At 34.7% G+C, this 19,608-nt stretch overlaps 2 protein-coding genes across 4 annotated transcripts in view; one reads left to right on the top strand and one right to left on the bottom strand.

Moving 5' to 3' along the window:
- LOC112691602 overlaps positions 1 to 19,608 on the top strand; it is a 63,913-nt gene that overhangs the window by 10,195 nt on the left and 34,110 nt on the right. The window contains exon 1 of one of the 3 annotated variants that reach the window (XM_025565912.1): positions 16,679 to 16,721. The exons of the other annotated variants lie outside the window; for them this stretch is intronic. The gene's annotated coding sequence lies outside the window, so the exon portion shown is untranslated. Of the gene's footprint in view, positions 1 to 16,678; positions 16,722 to 19,608 lie in introns of those variants that run through there. 3 annotated transcript variants of the gene reach the window in all.
- Positions 4,300 to 12,184, bottom strand: LOC112691601. Its single transcript, XM_025565911.1, has 3 exons — positions 12,077 to 12,184; positions 4,776 to 4,867; positions 4,300 to 4,619 (listed from the first exon to the last, which is right to left on the bottom strand). The coding sequence occupies exons 1-3, from the start codon at positions 12,095 to 12,097 to the stop codon at positions 4,502 to 4,504; spliced, it is 231 nt and encodes a 76-aa protein (XP_025421696.1). The 5' UTR covers positions 12,098 to 12,184; the 3' UTR covers positions 4,300 to 4,501.

Here is a 19,608-nt window from a genome sequence, read left to right as displayed (position 1 = left end):
TCTTATCGAATCTTAAATATCTCGTTTTAATAAAAATATGCATTTACATACAAATCCGTTCCCTACTCATAACCAATCAATAATATATTTACGCGAACCGCAGCTCTGTCGGGAAAGACTCTATTACCTTTATTACTAGAGCTTCCTATTTCACGTGTACACGTTTTTACATATTCACGTCAAGTTAACATTCGAAAATATAAAAACGTGTACACATGTAATTATTCAAGTAGTCGTGTATTTACGTATTTTAGTGTTGATATTTTTTTTTAAATCCGTGATATTGTTAAACCGATAAGTAACGTTCGTTACAGGGATCGCGCATAGACGTGCACAGGGATGGGGTGCCGGATATGTCTGGGTACCCTTCGTAATATTATGAACGAAGCCCAACAATTCGAGTCTAAGAATAAGGAGCCCGTACTTTAAACTGATGTTGCTCAAATCGAGTGTAATTTAGGGTGACCATACGTCCTGTTTTTTACAGGATTGTCCTTTATTTCAGTATTGTGTCCTATTGTCCTGACAAACTTCTTTCAGGACACTTTTTGTCCTGTTTTTTTGATCAAACGAAATTAATTTGAAAACGAAACTTACGAAAGTAATGAATAATGATTATAATTATAATCTTGTGATTGTTTGAATTTATCAGTACGAGAAGAATGTTTACGAGTTATCGGAACTTATCTGAGTTATCGAAATGACCATTTTGGAAAAATGGGGATATCAATTTGAACCACTAAAAGTTTTTCGTTGGATTCAAGTACTAGATTTTCCAATTTGGATTGACATTTAAGAGAGTTTGAAATATATTATTAAGAATAATCCAACATTGAAATTCGATGAAGATAAACTTTTTGACGAATTTAATCATGTGATAAATGTAATGAAGGTTAATTTTAAAAACTAGTAATGGTTTAAAAGCCGAAGATAGGTGTTGTGAAATATTTAAAATTCTAGAAAAAAATTACATTCCAATTAAATATTTTACGGTTATTTTAGAGCATTCAATGGCTATTCCCGGAACTAACGCGTCGGTAGAAAGAGTATTTTAAATTACAAATGTTTTATGGACAGATGAGAAAAGTCGATTTCTCGTGGACACAATTAGATCGATAATGATCGTAAAACAACATTTTAAAAAATGTTTCTTGTACAGAATTTCATATATTTCTTTAAGAAAATCCACAATTATTAAAGCTAATTACTTCTTCAGAAAAATATGAAAGATCAAATAGTGAAAACATGTCTGAACAATCGTCATCAAAATGAATTAAGAAGTTTTATAAAAAAGTAAAGTACATGAATTTAATGTTATACAGTGTTATTAAAAATTGTGTTTTTTCACAATTAAAAATTAATAAATATATATATATATATATATATATATATATGTCCTGTATTTTTTTTTTTTACATATGGTCACCCTAGTGTAATTTATTCTAAAATATTTGGTAAAGAATAAACGATGTTTCGTAATAGGAAAAATAAAAACTAAATTCTGTATATGTGCGCGCAAAAACCCATCACGATAATATAATAGCAGCAGACGACCGCAAAAGTACAAATCATATATATTATCGTGTATAATAATTGAAGCTGTCCGAGAAAAACGTACGAGATTCAAGGAAAACATATTCATCGTGATTAACATACTACGATGTTAAATAAAAAATGTAAATTATGTTTATTTTTAATCATTAATACATTATGATTCTACGACGAAACACGTTTTGTCGAGATAAATCCAAAATCGCATAAAACGGAATCGTTACGTACGAACGGTTACTAGTTTTCTACCGCATGTCATTACCATAAAATTCGCGGCGTGCGCGCGCAACAGTGCTCCGCGCTTGTACTGCACGAGCGTTTCGGCCGTAATTGTTATGTAATATCTTTTGAAAAGCATACGCTCGAGTCGCTTTCGTCGAACAATAGGTGAAACAACGCGGAAAATATATTTACAACGAACGACGGGCGGGCGGTAACGTAACAGTGCCGATGATAACAATAAACGATGTACATCAGCAGTTCTTAACCTGTGGTCCGCGACCCTTTAGGAGGGGTCCACGATACTCATTTCGGTGGTCTGCGACAACCCTAACATATAAAATACGTCAATACGTGACATGAGTGCATTATTATAATATTGTTGAATTATTGTTATTATTAACTTTTTTTTCGTATACTTTTTATTATACAATAGACAGATCTTATTATCTTCATACGATTTTCAAAAACTTGTATCTTAAGTATAACATCAAACATCACATTAATTTAATAAAAATTAAATTTTAAGAATACTAAAAAAAAAAAAAAAAAAAAAAAATAAAATGAAAATAATTAAATTTGAATTAACTGAAAAATTAAGTGTAATAAAAATAATTATAAATATATATGTTCTGTTATGTCTAATAATATCATTTGTTATAATTTTGGTTTTAATAACATGAGATGTTTTGTAAAAAAAAAAAAAATGCATTCGAAAAAGAAATTGGTAAGGAGGTCTGCAATTTCTAAAAATCTTCCATCAGGGGTCCGTGATCAACAAAATATAAAGAACCGCTGATGTTCACAGTTCGTATACGACGACATAACGCAGAAACCACGGTGACGTAGCTAAGGGGTTCGGAGGAAAGGACCCCACAACTGTCGTCCCCGGTTGACCGTACGTTTCTCTTCACTCTGCTGCAAATGACGTTTGTAAACGCGTGGATGTTTAAAAACGTAACGTTACTTCTGAACGGTAAAACTTTGATGCGCCGCCTGTGTTGTGCGAAGACGACTTATATATCATAATAAAAACGATATGGTTATAGGTTTATATCTATACTGCGGTCGGCGTGAGTACTTGGAATTTGAATAGAAACAATTTAATAAACGAACATTAATAAAGATAAATATGCGATTTTGATGGTAACGTGTTCGTTATTTATCGCTTTACTCCTTCGTACCTTTTAGAAATCCTGTAGGCACGTAATTGCGTAGGCAGGTTTTCGTCAAATCCGTGAAGCAATTGGGTTAGGTTAGTGAAACATTGGATTTTATGATTTCGGTTTAAACCAGAATAGTAGGTACATCATATTTTTAACCGTAAGGTTTTACATATACCTATTCATTAGTCTTATCTGTTTTTCAAACACAAGAAAAAACACCATCGAGTTTGACAATTACTTTATTTCCATTGCTGTTAGGTATACATGCATATATTTATATATATAATATGTATTACATATCGCATACACACGTAGCAATCAATTTAAATAAACAATCCTCTTTTTCTTTTATAAATTGCAACACTTTTTATTATATATATTATTATTATAATAATAATATGTATATATTAATATATTATAGATTATTTTTACATAAAATAATTCTGTGATAGTTTCAATAACACCAAATGCAATATTGTAGTATATTCGTAGAATAAGTTGATAATAATAATTTATGTTTATAACAAAAAATATTTTATTCCGTTTGATCACGAGAAAACAGAAAAAATTGAACAAAAAAAAAAACAATTTTTCAATTTTATACATAATATTTAACAATTGACATTTTACCACGTACATACAGATAATATTATAGTTATTTATGTTATATCATTGTAGTTATATATTTATAGGATAATATGTATATTATATTTGTGTGTGTGAGGCGGTTTTTTTTATTTCAAAGCCGTTAAGACGTCTCTTAGTGTATACTAATACGATTTTTTATTGCTATATACCTAAATAATATAGGTATTGAATACCACTTAAACTAATTCATCGACATTATAATTTTTAAAATACTTATAGACGCGTAATATAATATAATATAATCGTGTTTAATTTATAAAACGTTTTAAACAAACAAAACAAAAAAAAATTTACAATTAAGTTTAAAAATTATACGTATTACATAGAGAGTTCATAGAAAACGACAATAAACGATCATTTATAGACCGAGTCGTCGTTTTTTCTATCAATTTTGCTTAAAATTTAACATACGATTCTACTTATTAAGATATAACCGGACAGCAGACCGTTATTTTTTCATTAGGCTATTCCTTTACGAATTTGGAAATCGATGTCGGCGGTTTTTTTTTTAGGCCCATCGTATTTCAGTTTGTACAATTTTTTTACAACTCGTAAAGGAATGCAAACGCGTCCGCTGCCAGTTTTTGGTAACATTCGAACCACCAACGACCCTCAACGGAGGATTTCTCTTAGTTATTATAATATTCTAATTTTATATAAACCATTATCATTATATTATATTTAGAAGGGGGGTTTTTTTTTTTCAAACAAATTTTCAAGAAAACTCGCACTATAGTATTTATACATAGTCTAGGTATACATATATTTTAAAACAGTGTAATAATAGTTATGTTAAAACCGTCGAAAACACTACTGGGATACGTCTGAACGGCGGGAGAAACGAAAAGACCGCCATCACGGAGCCAAGGCGGTTCGGTGACGGTTACGGAGTTTTGGTGTGGCGGTTGTTGTCGTAATCAATGGATGCCCTCCAAGGGTGAGTACGACTTGTACTGGTACAAGTCCGGACCACCGTAGCCGTACAAAAGTCGACCGCGCCCTTGTTCATCGTAATACGGGTACCTGTACTTGGGCCTGAAAAAATAAACAGATGTTAACATCACGTACGGCCACAAGCAGGTGGCTCGTGTTCAACACCACTCGCTGTGTGCTGGATCGACGACAACGTTTTGACGGACAACGAAGAATATATGTACCTATGTAATACAAATATGTTTAATAAAGTCGTACCTTTCAAAGTATTGGAAGTTCGGCGCTCTGGGCGTCAACGTCGCGCTGACCATGAATACGACCAACGTTAACGTTATGAACGCCAAGAAAATCTGCAAGAGAAATAAAACATATAAATATCGAATGCGCGTGTACGTTGTTTCGCGATGTTATTATTATTGCGATTAGTCCGCGTGTAAGAGTTTTGCAACGAGAACGGTTTAGGACGTACGGCACGGAAGAAACATTCGGTTTTGGATGGTTAAATAATATTATTCGAAATGAAATATTATTCGGGTACCCGTGCAGAACGCCGGATCTCAACGGTGGAAAAATAATGTTGCGCACCGACATAGAAGTGCACGACGAATTACGTTACTGTCGCGGCGAGAATCGGGATTTTCGTTGAACAATTACAGCAATACGCCATCGAGTCCACGCGCGACTTTTATTATTGTTATGCATTATGTACGCACACGTTGAATTATTCACGCGGAAACGTTATAACGTCGATTAACCATGCACAAGCGTTGACGACCAATATTGAATTTAATCGATAATATTATTAACATTTCGTGCGCATAAGGTCATGTAATATTTGTAACATCGATCGGTGGAAACGGCAAATCGCGGTGTGTTCCTTTCCGTGAACAGGTGACGTTTTCGAGCAGTGATATTTGCATACGTTATTATCGTGAAATGAGCGCGAAAATCTTTACGTTCCTTCCAGGGACGTATTTTAGGCGGGGGGGGGCCAAGAAGACGAACGCCCTCCCTGAATCCGTATTTTAGGAATCGATTATACTAGTATGTGTGATACACATGACAATTTTTTTTAATGTGGATCATTTTATAACGAAATCGAATTATGCATGGCTGTGAATACTGAATTAGGCTTTTTGTCGGGTCCATACTTAGTGAAAAATCAATTAAAACACAAGCGTAACATTCAAAACACAGACAGGTGTTAAAAAAGAACTACATAAAAGTCGATTCTAAGTGGATCTGAAATTAAATTAAAAAAAAAAACTACAAATATTCAGGATTCGCCCGATTTAAATATTACTAAAATTTGATTTATACGATTTGAGCCTGAATTAAAGAAAACATTTGAGTGATCCCCCTCCTAGAAGTAAGTCTAAATACGCCCCTGGTTCCTTCACACCAAAACCGGCGTAAGCACGGCAGTTGAACAACGGAAAAGCTATTCTCTCGTGTAGAATATTACGAGCTTGATTTCGTTTTCTGGGAATCACTTGACGACAGCCGCGTCGTATTATTATCAAAACGGCGCATCAGCGGCCATCTAGATGAAATAATAAAACACCAAGTGCACGTAAATCGCGACCGGGCTGCGATGTTTTTTCGTCGACATTTGCTTGTGTCTCTCGTAGCCCGAAAACCGTTTCGCCGCATAAATAAATAAATTATAAACTATAAATGTTGACGAACTCTCGGCACACGGGCTAACTACGGTTTCCACAAACCACCAGTGTTTAAACAGTGCTGCCGAATGTTTCACTGAATCCCTATAGAAAAATTCGTCTTAATCGTGTAACACGGTATAAATACGAATAAAAATTAGATGAAATAAAATATAACGTTTTGGCTGGTACAAAAAATATCGTTGGTATGTACGCGCGTATTGTGTTACATTATTTCTACAAAGACCGCCTATGGATATTTACGTATAGTTTCACTTTGTTTTCCAATAAACCGAAACACACTTCGTTCTCCGGGAATTACGCTATTCTATTCTCGAACTTTGATTATTATTATGAATCTTTAATCCGAAATGGTTCAATGTCAGCGACATAAGGAGGGGAAGTGAGGATCATTACTGCAAGTAGGAAAAATAAATTCTAAAAATGTATTATGAAAAACAGAACAAGATTATACTCTCTTCTAATTTATACTGCAAAAAAGTTTTTATTAGTATATTCTCGCATACGCGCACTTACTCGTCTCTTGCGCGAAAAGATAAAATGCTGTGCAACGTTGACGTTTTTTATCGATACCAAAGAATATTACATAACGTGATCAATATCCGTTATTCAATATTGTGCTATTGACCATTGTGAACATAATGTAATATAATATAGAAAAACTGTAAAAGAGAAACAGCTAGTGCGATTTCCTCGTCGATTATCATCACTGTGAAACGATAATATTATCATTATGCGGATCTCCGTGAACAGAATGTAAATGTCGACGTCGACTTTCGACTGGTTCTCGGGTTTGAGAGCGCAACACCTCTACTACTAGCATGTATTATAAAGCGTAACGTCGGCCTAGAGAAAGTGAAGTAAACAAAGAAAATAGAAACAATAATACGAGAGTCATTACATTGTATTCATTAAATATAAGACTTAAAGGGCTACTAGGGGCGCACATTCAGTGTACGTCCTTTATGCCCAGGACGACAATAGGGTATGAGACGTGGTATAAATGTTTTTAACATAAGCATGTTCAATATGTTATAGAAAATGTCACGTTGTGATAGAAGAGAAAACGGTACACCGTTCGATTAGGAAAAATAATATTTTCTACCGTCATTTCTAAAAGTGTTTTATTTTAGAGTATTTAGTATGTAAAATCCGTCACGTCTCGGTGAATATGATTGATTTTGGCTATGAACTAGGACGAATATTTGTTTAATAAATCGATCACATCGTAAAGTGTAAAAATAATTACACTATTTCTATAAAGTTTTATGTTTTGACTTATATTCTTTGTGTAATTGCATTTTTGTTATAAGTGTATTTTTTGGAATCAGATGTATCCTAAACTACTCTAATATGTCTGTCTTTCGATTTGATCTTGTACTCCTGATGCGCACATAATGTTTACGCATAACTACATAATCAGTTTATTATACAGCGATACCCGCGACAGCGGAAATTGTTTTTTTTTTTTTAGTACACACCAAATGATTTTAATATTATTTTCATCTACTGATATTTGGCACATATATTTTATTACACTTGTGAGCTAATATTTGTAGTTTTGTGTTCCACACAACCTGCGCATCTGCTGCAGTATATAGGTTCGCATATAAAATGTACATTGTAATAATTTAATAATCTTTGTCGTTAAAAACGTATATATTACAGTTCACGCACTCGTACAGTCCAAGAATTGTTTTACATATACTATATTTATGCTAATAGTCATAGATCACTCATGACGGTAATTACGCGAGGAAATAATGTTGTGTACCCGCAGTTATACATGTAGATTATAATTACGGATTGTCATTGAGTATAATCCGCAGCGGAATAGCGGAGAAGAAAGATTAAAAAACATTTGAGGTATATCTTATCAAATACGCTTATATAACCACTGAGTGTAATGGGATTTCTAATAAAATCACATCCATCGGGATATCGTTGTCCGTACGTGTGCATTACTATAGAATCTAATGTATAAAATATACGTTTTATGCACGGTACATTTTGTACATAAAATATATTTACATCAATATATCATTACAATAATAGTATGGGTTTTCGTGATAACCGCGATGAGGATTTGAAAAAGAACGTTTAGCCGTAACTACAATAGGAAAATATAGGTATTTGAACGTACCGTGATAACCCTCAAACTCTTGGAAATTTATCGAATTATAATTAAAAATTACGTAGTTTTTTTTTTAGACATGAAAAAAATCTTAACTATAATGACAGCGGGTGAGTAACGAGTCCTATGCGAAGGAATCATCGTACATAATATCGCTGTAACGTCCGAAATATGTATAACAAAAATACACGAAATGGTTTTTTTTTTTAAATGTTCAGTGAAAAGTTTAGGTGATAATAATTTATTATTAATTGTATTATTGAACTACGTATACTAAATGTAATATGTGATACTTTGCGTATTATTTTTAAGCAACACGAATAATAATTATTCGTATTATTAATAAAATTATATTTGCGTAAACGCGATACAAACTGTATAGGTAGTTGCTTGTACAACGAATAAAGAATGATATCAGTTTGACTATATAGGCAATCTGGGAATGGGTTTTCCGTATACGACACATCTAGTGCAATAACTCACGTATTGAGATATTCCAACGACATGACATAATATACCACGAGTGTAGAGTACATAGAAATATGAATAGATTTGTTTGGAAAAACGTAGCAAACGTATAAATTAGTTTTTATACATCTGCAGAGAAAGAATGAATTTGAAATATTGAATTTGGTTTGTAAACAATTTTCCAGATTTTCGATGCAGTCAAAATAAATAAACTCACAGAGGTGTTGAAAATAATAATAACAATACAATAATATTCTATACGCGAGATATAATACATTGTACTTCGTATACTTCGCACGTATAAACTTAACGACTTGAATTTGAAAAATATATATATTTCGTAATGCTTTTGAGAGCACGTAATTTCAGCTTTAATATTCTTTGGCATTTTACATTTATAAAATAATTTATTTTCAACTTACGTACATAGGACAATATAAAATGGCAGCGAACGAATAAACGTTTAACTAGTACGATTCGTACTGTAATATATGCGAATAATAATAATTATTATACTGTGGCAGTTTTATCGATAATCGTAAAATACTATCAACATGGACATAATATGAATAATTTTTTTTAATGGCACTTCAACAAATGCTTAAAATCCAACAAACACTATTCTATAGGTATGCGACAAAAGTATTAAATGTTTTTCTAGTTATTGTGACCCCATATGTCATTGTATATTATTATCTCTTTTATAATATTTTTATACAAGACAAAAAATACAAAAGACGTGATTTTGAAAGTTTCAACAATACATATCAGAATAATTCCAAATGATTCATTTACAAAGTGATTAATTAAAAATATTAGTTTGGTATATTTTTCAACTTGTATGGTCTGAAATGAAACGCAGAAGTAAAAGAATGTAAAAATATACCAACAATTTGCGTTTCTGAAGACTGTATGTATAATAAATTAGAGGAGATCTCATAAGTATCTATACCATACAAGTATTAAAATGCATAACATAGTAAAATTTAAATTTTTTCTAAAATCGTAAATGTCAAAGGTTATTTTTATCATAATTCAAAATCATTTTTCCACTAGATTTAATTTTAACTATCTTATATACTAAATATATTTTTAGGCAATAAAGTTTGAAACAAAATAATATGAAAATCATCCAGTGAGTCTTTCTCAGCTTGATGGCGTAGTGTTTAATATCTAAGGGATACTACCTCGAACATTAAAATTAGTGCAACATATTTTTATAGAACATATTACGGTTAAGAATCGATACTCCAATAGAAAATATTCGGTATTAATATATTTTGTAGGTTAAAGGTCAGATTGAGTTTCCGAAAATCGATTTATAATTGCAAGGCGATTTCATTAGTATAGTAATTGAATAGTTCGACGGTATAATCTATGGACGAGAAAAAAATGTAATGATCGGCTGCTGAATGAATGTGCTCTGTAAATACTTGGAATGCTTGATAACAACGAAATACGCGCGGTCGGTCGGCAAACCGGTAGAGAGAGGGATAGAGGGACAGAGAGAGATAGAAAGAGTGAGAGAGAGAGTGCGAGAGAGAGAGAGAGAGAGAGAGAGAGAGAGAAAGAAAAAAAGATAGAGAGAAATAGAAAAAACACGTATACAAATGCATAATGTTAATTATGGTCAATTATGTAGCAATGGTTTCCGGCTTCCGAAAATCATTATTAGGACAAATGGACAATACGATAAAATAACACCACTCTCCGCAACTATAGGTAAGTAAAATCATACGTTATATAGAAGGTGAGACACTCGTCTAATCGGGGACAAAGAAATCGAAGTGAAAAAAAAAAAATGGGAAAAACGCCCTGCGCGCGATTCTGACCTACTTAAGCGACGTGCGCGTGTGCCTTGGTTATCGTAATGTATAATTGCGTGAGTGCGCGCGTGCGTATGTCCTTTTCCGCGACCGTTTACGAAGGGACCCGATGACCTTGACGGACGACTTGCTCCTCCGCATCGATGACCTAAATATAACATGTTAACGAGTAGTGGGTAGTGAGGGGGGGGGAGTTATTTTTCGCGTACGGAAACAGAGGGTGAGAAAATCCCTCCAAAAAGTTTTTTCAAGCGGACCATGGACGGACGGAAACGACCCGAAAGACTCGAACGGCATTAAACGATAAAATTCGAACAACAGTAATAATTCACAGCAAGACTTACTTCGGAACGATGTGCAGCAACGGCGACAAGAAGAGACGTCTCACGCGGGCATTTTATTTTTATTGTTTATTAATCGGTTAAAATTTTTTTATTTGTTAGTTATTTTTTTTAAAATTTTTTTTAATCGAAAACCGTTACGCGCGGCCCCGGCCGTAAACGGACCGACACCGACGACCGACCAACCGACGGAGCGCGGCCGGCGGGCGACTTGACAGGCCGACGTCAAGTCGCTCACTCGGCGACGAGCTCGTCGTACGCAACAAAAGTAGGTCATCAGCCGGTCGCGCAGAATACGCACGAGCACGCGTGCGCGCGCGTGACGCCCGCACGAACGCACACAACAGGCAGCGCTTTGACGGCGACGGCGGCCGAACACTTTCACTGAGCCCCGCGGCCGTGCGACGAACGCGTGCGGCGGCTCGGGTACGCGCGAAAAGTCGGCCGGGATACCCGGAGGAGCGGGGGGGGGGGAAAACGGGGAAACCAGTGGGACGGGAAGACGAAAGCGCGAGCTCACGGTGTATACGCATCGGATTTCCCGCGCTCGGTGTATGCACACGTGTCCGCGGCGGCGGCGGTGGCGTCGAAACGGGCGAAGAAACGATACGCGTCCCACCCCCTTCGCGGTTATTATCGTTTGAGCTGTTTTGCGCAACAGGTATCGCGCAATGGTCGGTGGTCGTGTGACGCAAACGATGATCGGATTCTCGTCGAACGCACACGGGAGAGGTTGCACGGTACGTCGACGCCGACGTGTTTGCCGCGTTTGGCGCGCTTACCGAGAGAAAAATTAAATAACCCCTCAAGATCAACGCGGCGGGTCGTGATCGGAAACGAAACGTATTGCTGCAATCGATTTCGAAACGCGTACACGATTCCGTCGGCCGCCCACCGCGCGTGCTCCGGGGGTGCTTCGGAAGTGTACGAAAAACGTGGAACTCGGTCCCGTTGCGTTTCGCCAATATTCAAAACGTGCATTCGCGGTACGATTACCAAACCGCGGTTTTTCGTCGTTACCCGCGCATGGTTCCGATCGTCCGCGGTTTTTCCGCCGTACAACAAATACTAACGGAACGCAATTATTTATTTCATGAACGGTACTCACCAGTCGGTTCGGTGACGGCATCTCGTGGACCGGAGCTGTCAGTGTTGGCGCGACCGTTGTCCGACGGCTACTGAGCGCCGTCGCCGTCCGGGGGCCGGTTCGCGCGGGGGAACCCGAAGAAGACGTGTGAAAGTGACTTTCACTCGGTCTCCGCTCGGTCCGGTTCGAGGGCATCCGAAATCGTTTCCGCGGCCGCGTGCGCGCACGCGCACATCGACACGTCGTCGTCGGAACGCCGCGGGCCGCCCGATCGCGCGTTCGGTGCACTCATCGACCCGCGTGCATCATCCCTCCGCCCTGCCCCACGAAGTCGTGTACGATTCGACCCGATCGCGCGCCCGTAGACTTCGATGCGAATACGATAACGCGAAACCGTTTCGACGGATTCGTGCGATCACCGATTACCCGGGAACGTGAACACGTGACATCGACAACATTCAGCAGCCGATTTCGTCGATTTCCGAACTTGCAAAGTCGACAACGACGACTTCGTGAAGTCGGCAGTGTCACGGATTCTTCGGCGTAACTACGGTTTTTTGACTTGCGGTGTAGGTACACACTTTGTGGGAGGACGAGCAAACGTTTCGGATCACGGCATAATATCGATTACCAATCATTATCGTCGATAAAATCGATGTTCTTGTACTCTATGGTATCTAGACTTCGAGTCATTACCTCGTTTTAAGGCGAGTTATTGATGCTGTGTTTGCAAAACATATTCTTAAACATCGGATATTCGGTGAGGGTAGTAATGTTAAAATTTTGCTTGTAAGTAAATCTGACGCACTGCTCGTGAATGCCTTGCGCTCCCGGTGAGACGTACACGCAGTGGAGGAGAAAGTGCTTTTGCGATATCGAAAGTAAAAGTAGAAAAATAACTAATATAACGGTAAACGCGCTGTTATGTTATGTATGAAGACGGCGGTGATTTGAGTTTTCTATTTCGGCTGGAGAGGAGAAACGGGGGTGGCAGCGGCGGCGGCAATAACTGGTCTTTTTCACTTCACTTCAAACTCTTGCGATAAAAAACGGTATTCCAAGGGAAATCGTTGTCTCGTGATAATTACAGAACATGCATTATGATAATGTGTAATGGTAGTATAACATGTTATTGTACAACAAACTCTTGTAATGCCGGTATCCACGATTAGGATATTTTTTATGCTGTTCTTAATTTTTCTTATTAGAGCATGGTTAATAGTAAGATAAATAAAACTGTCTAGTATCCCATATATTTACACATTTGCAATGGTTATGGTAATTTGTGTCTATAACGCTACCCCGCTTAATAACAATTTATAAAAAATGTATAAAGGTTTTTTCTCTCCTAAACACCACTTTTAGGACCGTTCAAACATAAATAAAATGTAAATTATTCGTGCGTTTTCTAAAGAGTATAATCAATTTTAGACGACGCGGAATATATACTGCGCATATATTTACCGAGAATAAACGTTCGTGGTCAACTATTTACATGACCATTTCTAAAGATATTCATAAATAACGTAGCAATCATATATATTTTAATATAAAGTATAAACGTTGTATTTTCATTTATTTTCTCTAAGTTATTTGGAATATTTCACGCTTTTGCTTTTAGTAAAAATAACCGAATGCATGTGTTTATTATAATTCCTAATTGTTATAACAATTTTTTATTTTCTACCGTCAAGTCTTCGTAATATAGTTATTGTATTGAATACATTATACTAAAACTTCTTTGTGACTGCAAAGACTAAAAATATACATTTATAGTAAGACAATACCTGAATATATATTAATTTAAATTTGAAAGAAAAACTACGTACATTATGATTATATATACTCTTTTCATTTTTTATTTAAATAATTAACACGTATATGCGGTTAATATTTTACTAATACAGTATAGGTATTATATTAAGTATAAAAATCGTGCTCGAAACGTGGTTTTTTATCATAAAATAATATAATAATAGAAATTAGAACGCATAGAAGTAGTTAGAGGCGTAACCGGAAAAATATTTGTGAGTAGGGGTTTAAATTTTCAATTCTCTCCTACATAAGTACCAAATTTTTAATTTTAATAAGTCGATTAAACATAAAGTAACGTATAAAATGTGATATTATTTAGTTTATTGAAAAGTTGAAAATTGTTTATTGATAACGTGATATAACATTATACTTATGTCATACAATTATTTTATATTTTACAAATTTAGAGAGACATTTCTGGGAATGGGTTATTAACATCCCCTGGCTACGCCACTAGTAATAGTTTTTAAACATTTTCAGCTTTTTACACTATATTATTTGTAAAATTATAAATCAATGATATTTAGGATTAATTTCATTTTTAAACGACAAGTAAACTTTAAGATAGTAAATAGAATAATGTGAAAAATGTTGATATCATTATTGCTGATAAAACAAATATTAAAATGTCGTAATACGTCCTCTTACAGGTAGAAAAACTAACACTATTTAACATAAATTCGACTTTGAGACTGTGATTCACTACATGGATGAATGAAGTAACATATTCAAGTCTTATTTAGAATTAAAAATGTTTTAAATAATACATTTTACACATAGAAGCGATATAAATATTAAGCATTATTCATTTTTATTTTTGATCTGAAATTGCGAAGTTTAAAAATCGGACAGTATAGAAAAAGAGGTTCAAAAACTTTTTTGTTCAAGTAAATAATATGTGCATGATTTTTCAAGCTTATTAGATACAATATCTCATTATCTCATCGTTTTCACTAAAAATGTTTTCGTTCTTCATTTTATCTTCATAATATTCATATTATATTGTACGTAGAATAATTTATTATTTAATAAGTTAACTTCAGTTTTCAGTACAATATTATTCACACTTAAATTGATTATAACAAGGTACACATGTACAGTATATGGGTAATAATACAAAAGTGTTCATTCGGTTATTAAAATTACTTTCTTGATTTTTATATAATTCCATTTTATAATATTTGATTGTAACATTTAAAAATTTAAGTAAATTTGATATCATGTGATACTTTTTGATCGCTATCTAATTATTAGAATTTTTCATGATTTTGTAACCACGATCACTGATTAGCAATAAAAATAATTTTTTTTTTAATATTTACTGTATTTATTTATAAACACTAATTTTCTAGTTAATAAAAAAATAACCTTAATCAGCTTTAATTAAATTGTTTGAAATATTTCTGTCAGCCGTAATCGAATAAATTGGTAAAATAGTCTAATTTAGATAATATTAAAAGTATTTATTAATTTTATTTTTATTATCTACATAAAAGCAATTTTCCTTGGGTAATAAAATATAAATTCAGTATACCTGTGATATTATTTTTGACGAGGCTTAAAGTTTTCTAATGTAATTTTAAATAAAGATAAAGTAATATGAAAATAATTTGAACGATCTATAGAAGTATTCAAGGATCAACTCCTCATTCTCTCAATTTTCGTCCATAAAATAGCTTTCATTTTAAAAACAATTATATATGTCTTCGTTGAATTTTTGTAGTTCATAAAGCATGCACGCGAAAGATAACTGAATAAAATAATAATTCGTTATGTGAATATTGGTAAATATTTTTAATTATAAATATAATATCACACTTAAGACTGATCGTATAGTTAAGAATATCAAATGTACAATAAGTATTATAATATTTAGAATTTTAGTCGATTCGTGGAAATTTTTTCTTAAATTAATGTGTGTTGAAGCTATGTTAATAAGCATTTTAGAATATATATCTACACATACAATTGTATATTAGCATTTAATTTGATAGCGATAATTATTCAGAACAACAGTTCGGTTTTCATAATCCTACATGTTCACACGTAAGCATACAAACTTCATTATTTTTGATATATATTATATAATCTGATGACTGCCGATTTAGCAACGATCACGGTAATAAATCGTTCGGTAGCCATTGCAGCGATTTATCATTTTCAAGCCATTATGATACAAATATAGGTGTTTTTAATTACGTGTGCAAATACGACTTAATTACCTTAACAATTATTGCATTCTCGCGATAGCAGTCGCCCGCTTCGCACGCGTTCCATGCGCTCTCGTAAATTTATTAGCTCGTTAATTAATTTTAATTATAACTATATTGTTTTTCTATCACCTCACCAGTATAGTTATGTGAGAACGTACGTAACTTTCAACTCTTTTTCTTTACGAAAAAAATAAATAAATTAAATCTGTTTATTTCGTTCAAGTCAACTAAATGTAAGTGAATACTCAACAAACGAAATTTATATTTCGGTTGTTTCGGTCAAACTTGCACGTTACTGCATACGTTTTTTCCTATCTGCGGCCGCCGCGGCCGTTGAGATAAGCGTAATTACCTGCAAACGCTATCGCCAGCCCATGAGTATAATACTCTCACTTGTCCTTAATTTAATTTCTAATATCAATATCAATAATTGACCATGAATTCCAATAATAATCAAAATAACAAAAACAACAAAAACAACACAATCTCTCCGATTACAATTGCGAGAAATAAAAACGATGTCACACCTGATCAAGGTTGGTCCGTCAAAAACTCCACCAACAACAAAAGAAACCACTCCAGCTCTTCTGCCTCCGATCCGCCATCCCCATCAACGAACAAGCAGACAGATCAAAAAGGTATTAAAAAAAAAATTTTTGTAACTCCAAATCGCTATCTAGTTCTGAGTCAAAATGAAAATCACGATGTAACTCCGCCCTCAAACCCAACCACCCCAATTACCGAACAAATTGTCATTGATGATATCGCACCAAACAAACCACCGCCTCCAGTTTTTGTGAAAGGCGTCGCGGATTTTCCTGAACTTTGCAAAAAGCTTATTGAAATTATCGGAGTAGATAACTTTGTCTGTAAAGCATCTGCCGACAAATTAAAAATCCAAACTCCAAACCCTGATTCATATAGAACTCTAGTTCGTTATCTTAAAGAGGAGAAAGCGCAATTTCATACTTATCAACTCAAAGAGGATAAACCTTTGAGGATAGTCATACGGAACTTACATCCTTCCACACCAACTGAAACTATAAAAGAAGAGTTAGAACTCCTTACTTTCGAAGTCAGACAAGTAATTAACGTCCTCCATAAGGTTAACAAAAACCCTCTCCCGCTATTTTTTGTTGACTTAGAACCCACGTCCAATTCTTCCGAAATTTTTCATCTGTCTTCTCTTCTACACACTAAAATCAAAATTGAAGAACCTTTCAAACCAAAATCAATAAGTCAATGTCATAATTGTCAACAATACGGCCATACAAAAGCATATTGTGGCTATCAACCACGCTGTGTCCGCTGCGGCTTGGATCACCTCTCATCCCTGTGCCCAAACTCACGTGAATCGCCTACAAATTGTGCCCTCTGCTCTCAAAACCACCCTGCTAACTATAAAGGGTGTACTATCTATAAAGACCTTCAACGTCGGAAAAAACCATCTTCAAGTAATTTTATGTATGAAAACTCTAAAACTAAATTTACTAATGTACAAGCTAGCCACCCAATTAACCACTCAATTCCTAGTCAACCCATTTCTCAAACACAGACTTACGCACACGTTACGTCCAACGCTCCGCCCGATAACACAATTCCTCCCCCTCCTGATATTAATAAGATAATGTCAAGTTTCATAGACGACTTTAAGTCTCTCATCAATCCTTTAATTTCCCTTCTCACTAAAGTAATTTCCTGCCTACTTGATAAAAATGCTAAATAACAATTATAACAACAACTCTGTCACTGACAACTCCCTACTTATATTACTATTCAACGCAAATGGCCTAAGAAATCATGCTCATGAACTCGAAACAGTATTAAACAACAAACGAATTGACATTGCTCTCATCTCTGAGACACACTTCACTAATAATTCTAAAATATATATCCCAGGTTATAAATTGATTAATACAAATCATCCTGATAATACGGCACACGGAGGCGTGGCTATATATATTAAGTCATCTATTACTTACCATCCTTTGCCTGGTTTTTCCCAAGACTTCTGTCAATCTTGCTCAATTCAAATTAAATTAAACTTTACTTACTTTACTATTGCGGCAATTTACTCCCCTCCCAAACATAATATAACAACCGCTAGGTTTACAGAATTTTTTAACACAATTAAAAATAATTTCATAGTCGGAGGTGATTTTAATGCTAAACACCAATCGTGGGGCTGTCGCACAGGCAATCCTCGAGGCACTACGCTTCACAATTTTATAAACTTAAAAAAATACAAAGTACTTGCACCTCCTGCTCCTACGTACTGGCCATCTTCTCTCAAAAAAAAACCGGACATACTTGATATTTTCGTTACTAAATTACCCAATTCACTTTATAAAAACACAACAAATATTCTTGATTTAAATTCTGATCACTCCTCTGTACTATTAACTTTAAATACCTCTCCCCCAATGCTACAAACATCGCCTAACCTATTCAATCGTTTCACTGATCGTCTCAAATTTCATGATAATGTAAATGAAAATATTAAATTAAATATCAAACTCAAAACACCTGACGATATTGACTTAGCAGTTAAGGATCTCACTAACATTATACAGAATGCGGCGTGGTCTGCTACAAACGCAAATCCCGCCACTCCTCATATTTCCAACCCACTTCCAGAAGTGATAAGAACGTTGATAACTGAAAAGCGTAAGGCTAGAGCTTGTTATCAACGCACTCGTTTACCCTCACATAAAAAAATTTACAACCAACTGGCAAACTCTTTGAAGAAAACTCTCGCTAAACACAAAAATATAATGCTAGTTAACAATCTTACTAATCTCTCCCCAAAAGACGGCAGTCTGTGGAAAGCCACAAAAAAAATTCTCCGATATAAAACCCCCAACCACCCTTTAATAAAACATAACGGCAGTCTTACGTCATCGGACTCTGAAAAAGCTGAATTATTTAAAATATATCTTTCTGAGATATTCCTGCCTCATCCAGATATATTTGATCCTGATACAATAACACTGGTCAATAGGTCTCTCAATGTCCCTCCTCAATTTTCTCTCCCAATTAAACCCTTCTCTCCTAACGATTTAAAATATCAAATCCTAAAATACCCACAAAAAAAATCTCCAGGCTACGATCTAATCACGGCCGAAGTAGTAAAATGTCTCCCCAAAAGAGCCATTGTTCATATTACTCATATTTTCAACTCAATAATCAGATTATCTTATTTTCCTCTACTATGGAAGTTCTCGACAATTATCATGATCCATAAGCCAAATAAGCCAGCTGATACAACTTCTTCCTACAGACCAATAAGTCTTCTTCCCTTCCTTGCGAAAATTTTAGAAAAACTTATACTTAAACGTATCCTACCAATAATTTCTGACAAAAAAGTTCTACCGGACTACCAGTTTGGTTTTCGTTCTTCGCATTCGACGACCCATCAACTGCATAGGGTAGTAGATGCAATATCTTTCTCTCTGGAAAAAAAATTATTTTGTACAGCAGCTTTCTTAGACATTTCACAAGCTTTTGATAGAGTCTGGCACGATG

This window comes from Sipha flava, unplaced genomic scaffold (assembly GCF_003268045.1).
Source record: "Sipha flava isolate LNK unplaced genomic scaffold, YSA_version1 64_pilon_pilon, whole genome shotgun sequence".
In the NCBI taxonomy this organism is placed as follows: domain Eukaryota; kingdom Metazoa; phylum Arthropoda; class Insecta; order Hemiptera; family Aphididae; genus Sipha; species Sipha flava.
Note: the sequence above shows the minus strand (reverse complement) of the source record. Positions and strands in the feature narration are given on the sequence as shown.

Excerpts from the sequence above, each read along its gene's own strand:
- LOC112691601 (XM_025565911.1), bottom strand. The coding sequence starts at position 12,097 with ATGCCGTCACCGAACCGACTG. Across the intron at positions 4,868-12,076 it reads TGCCGTCACCGAACCGACTG|ATTTTCTTGGCGTTCATAAC; the intron begins GTGAGTACCGTT and ends TTTCTCTTGCAG. Across the intron at positions 4,620-4,775 it reads AACTTCCAATACTTTGAAAG|GCCCAAGTACAGGTACCCGT; the intron begins GTACGACTTTAT and ends TTATTTTTTCAG.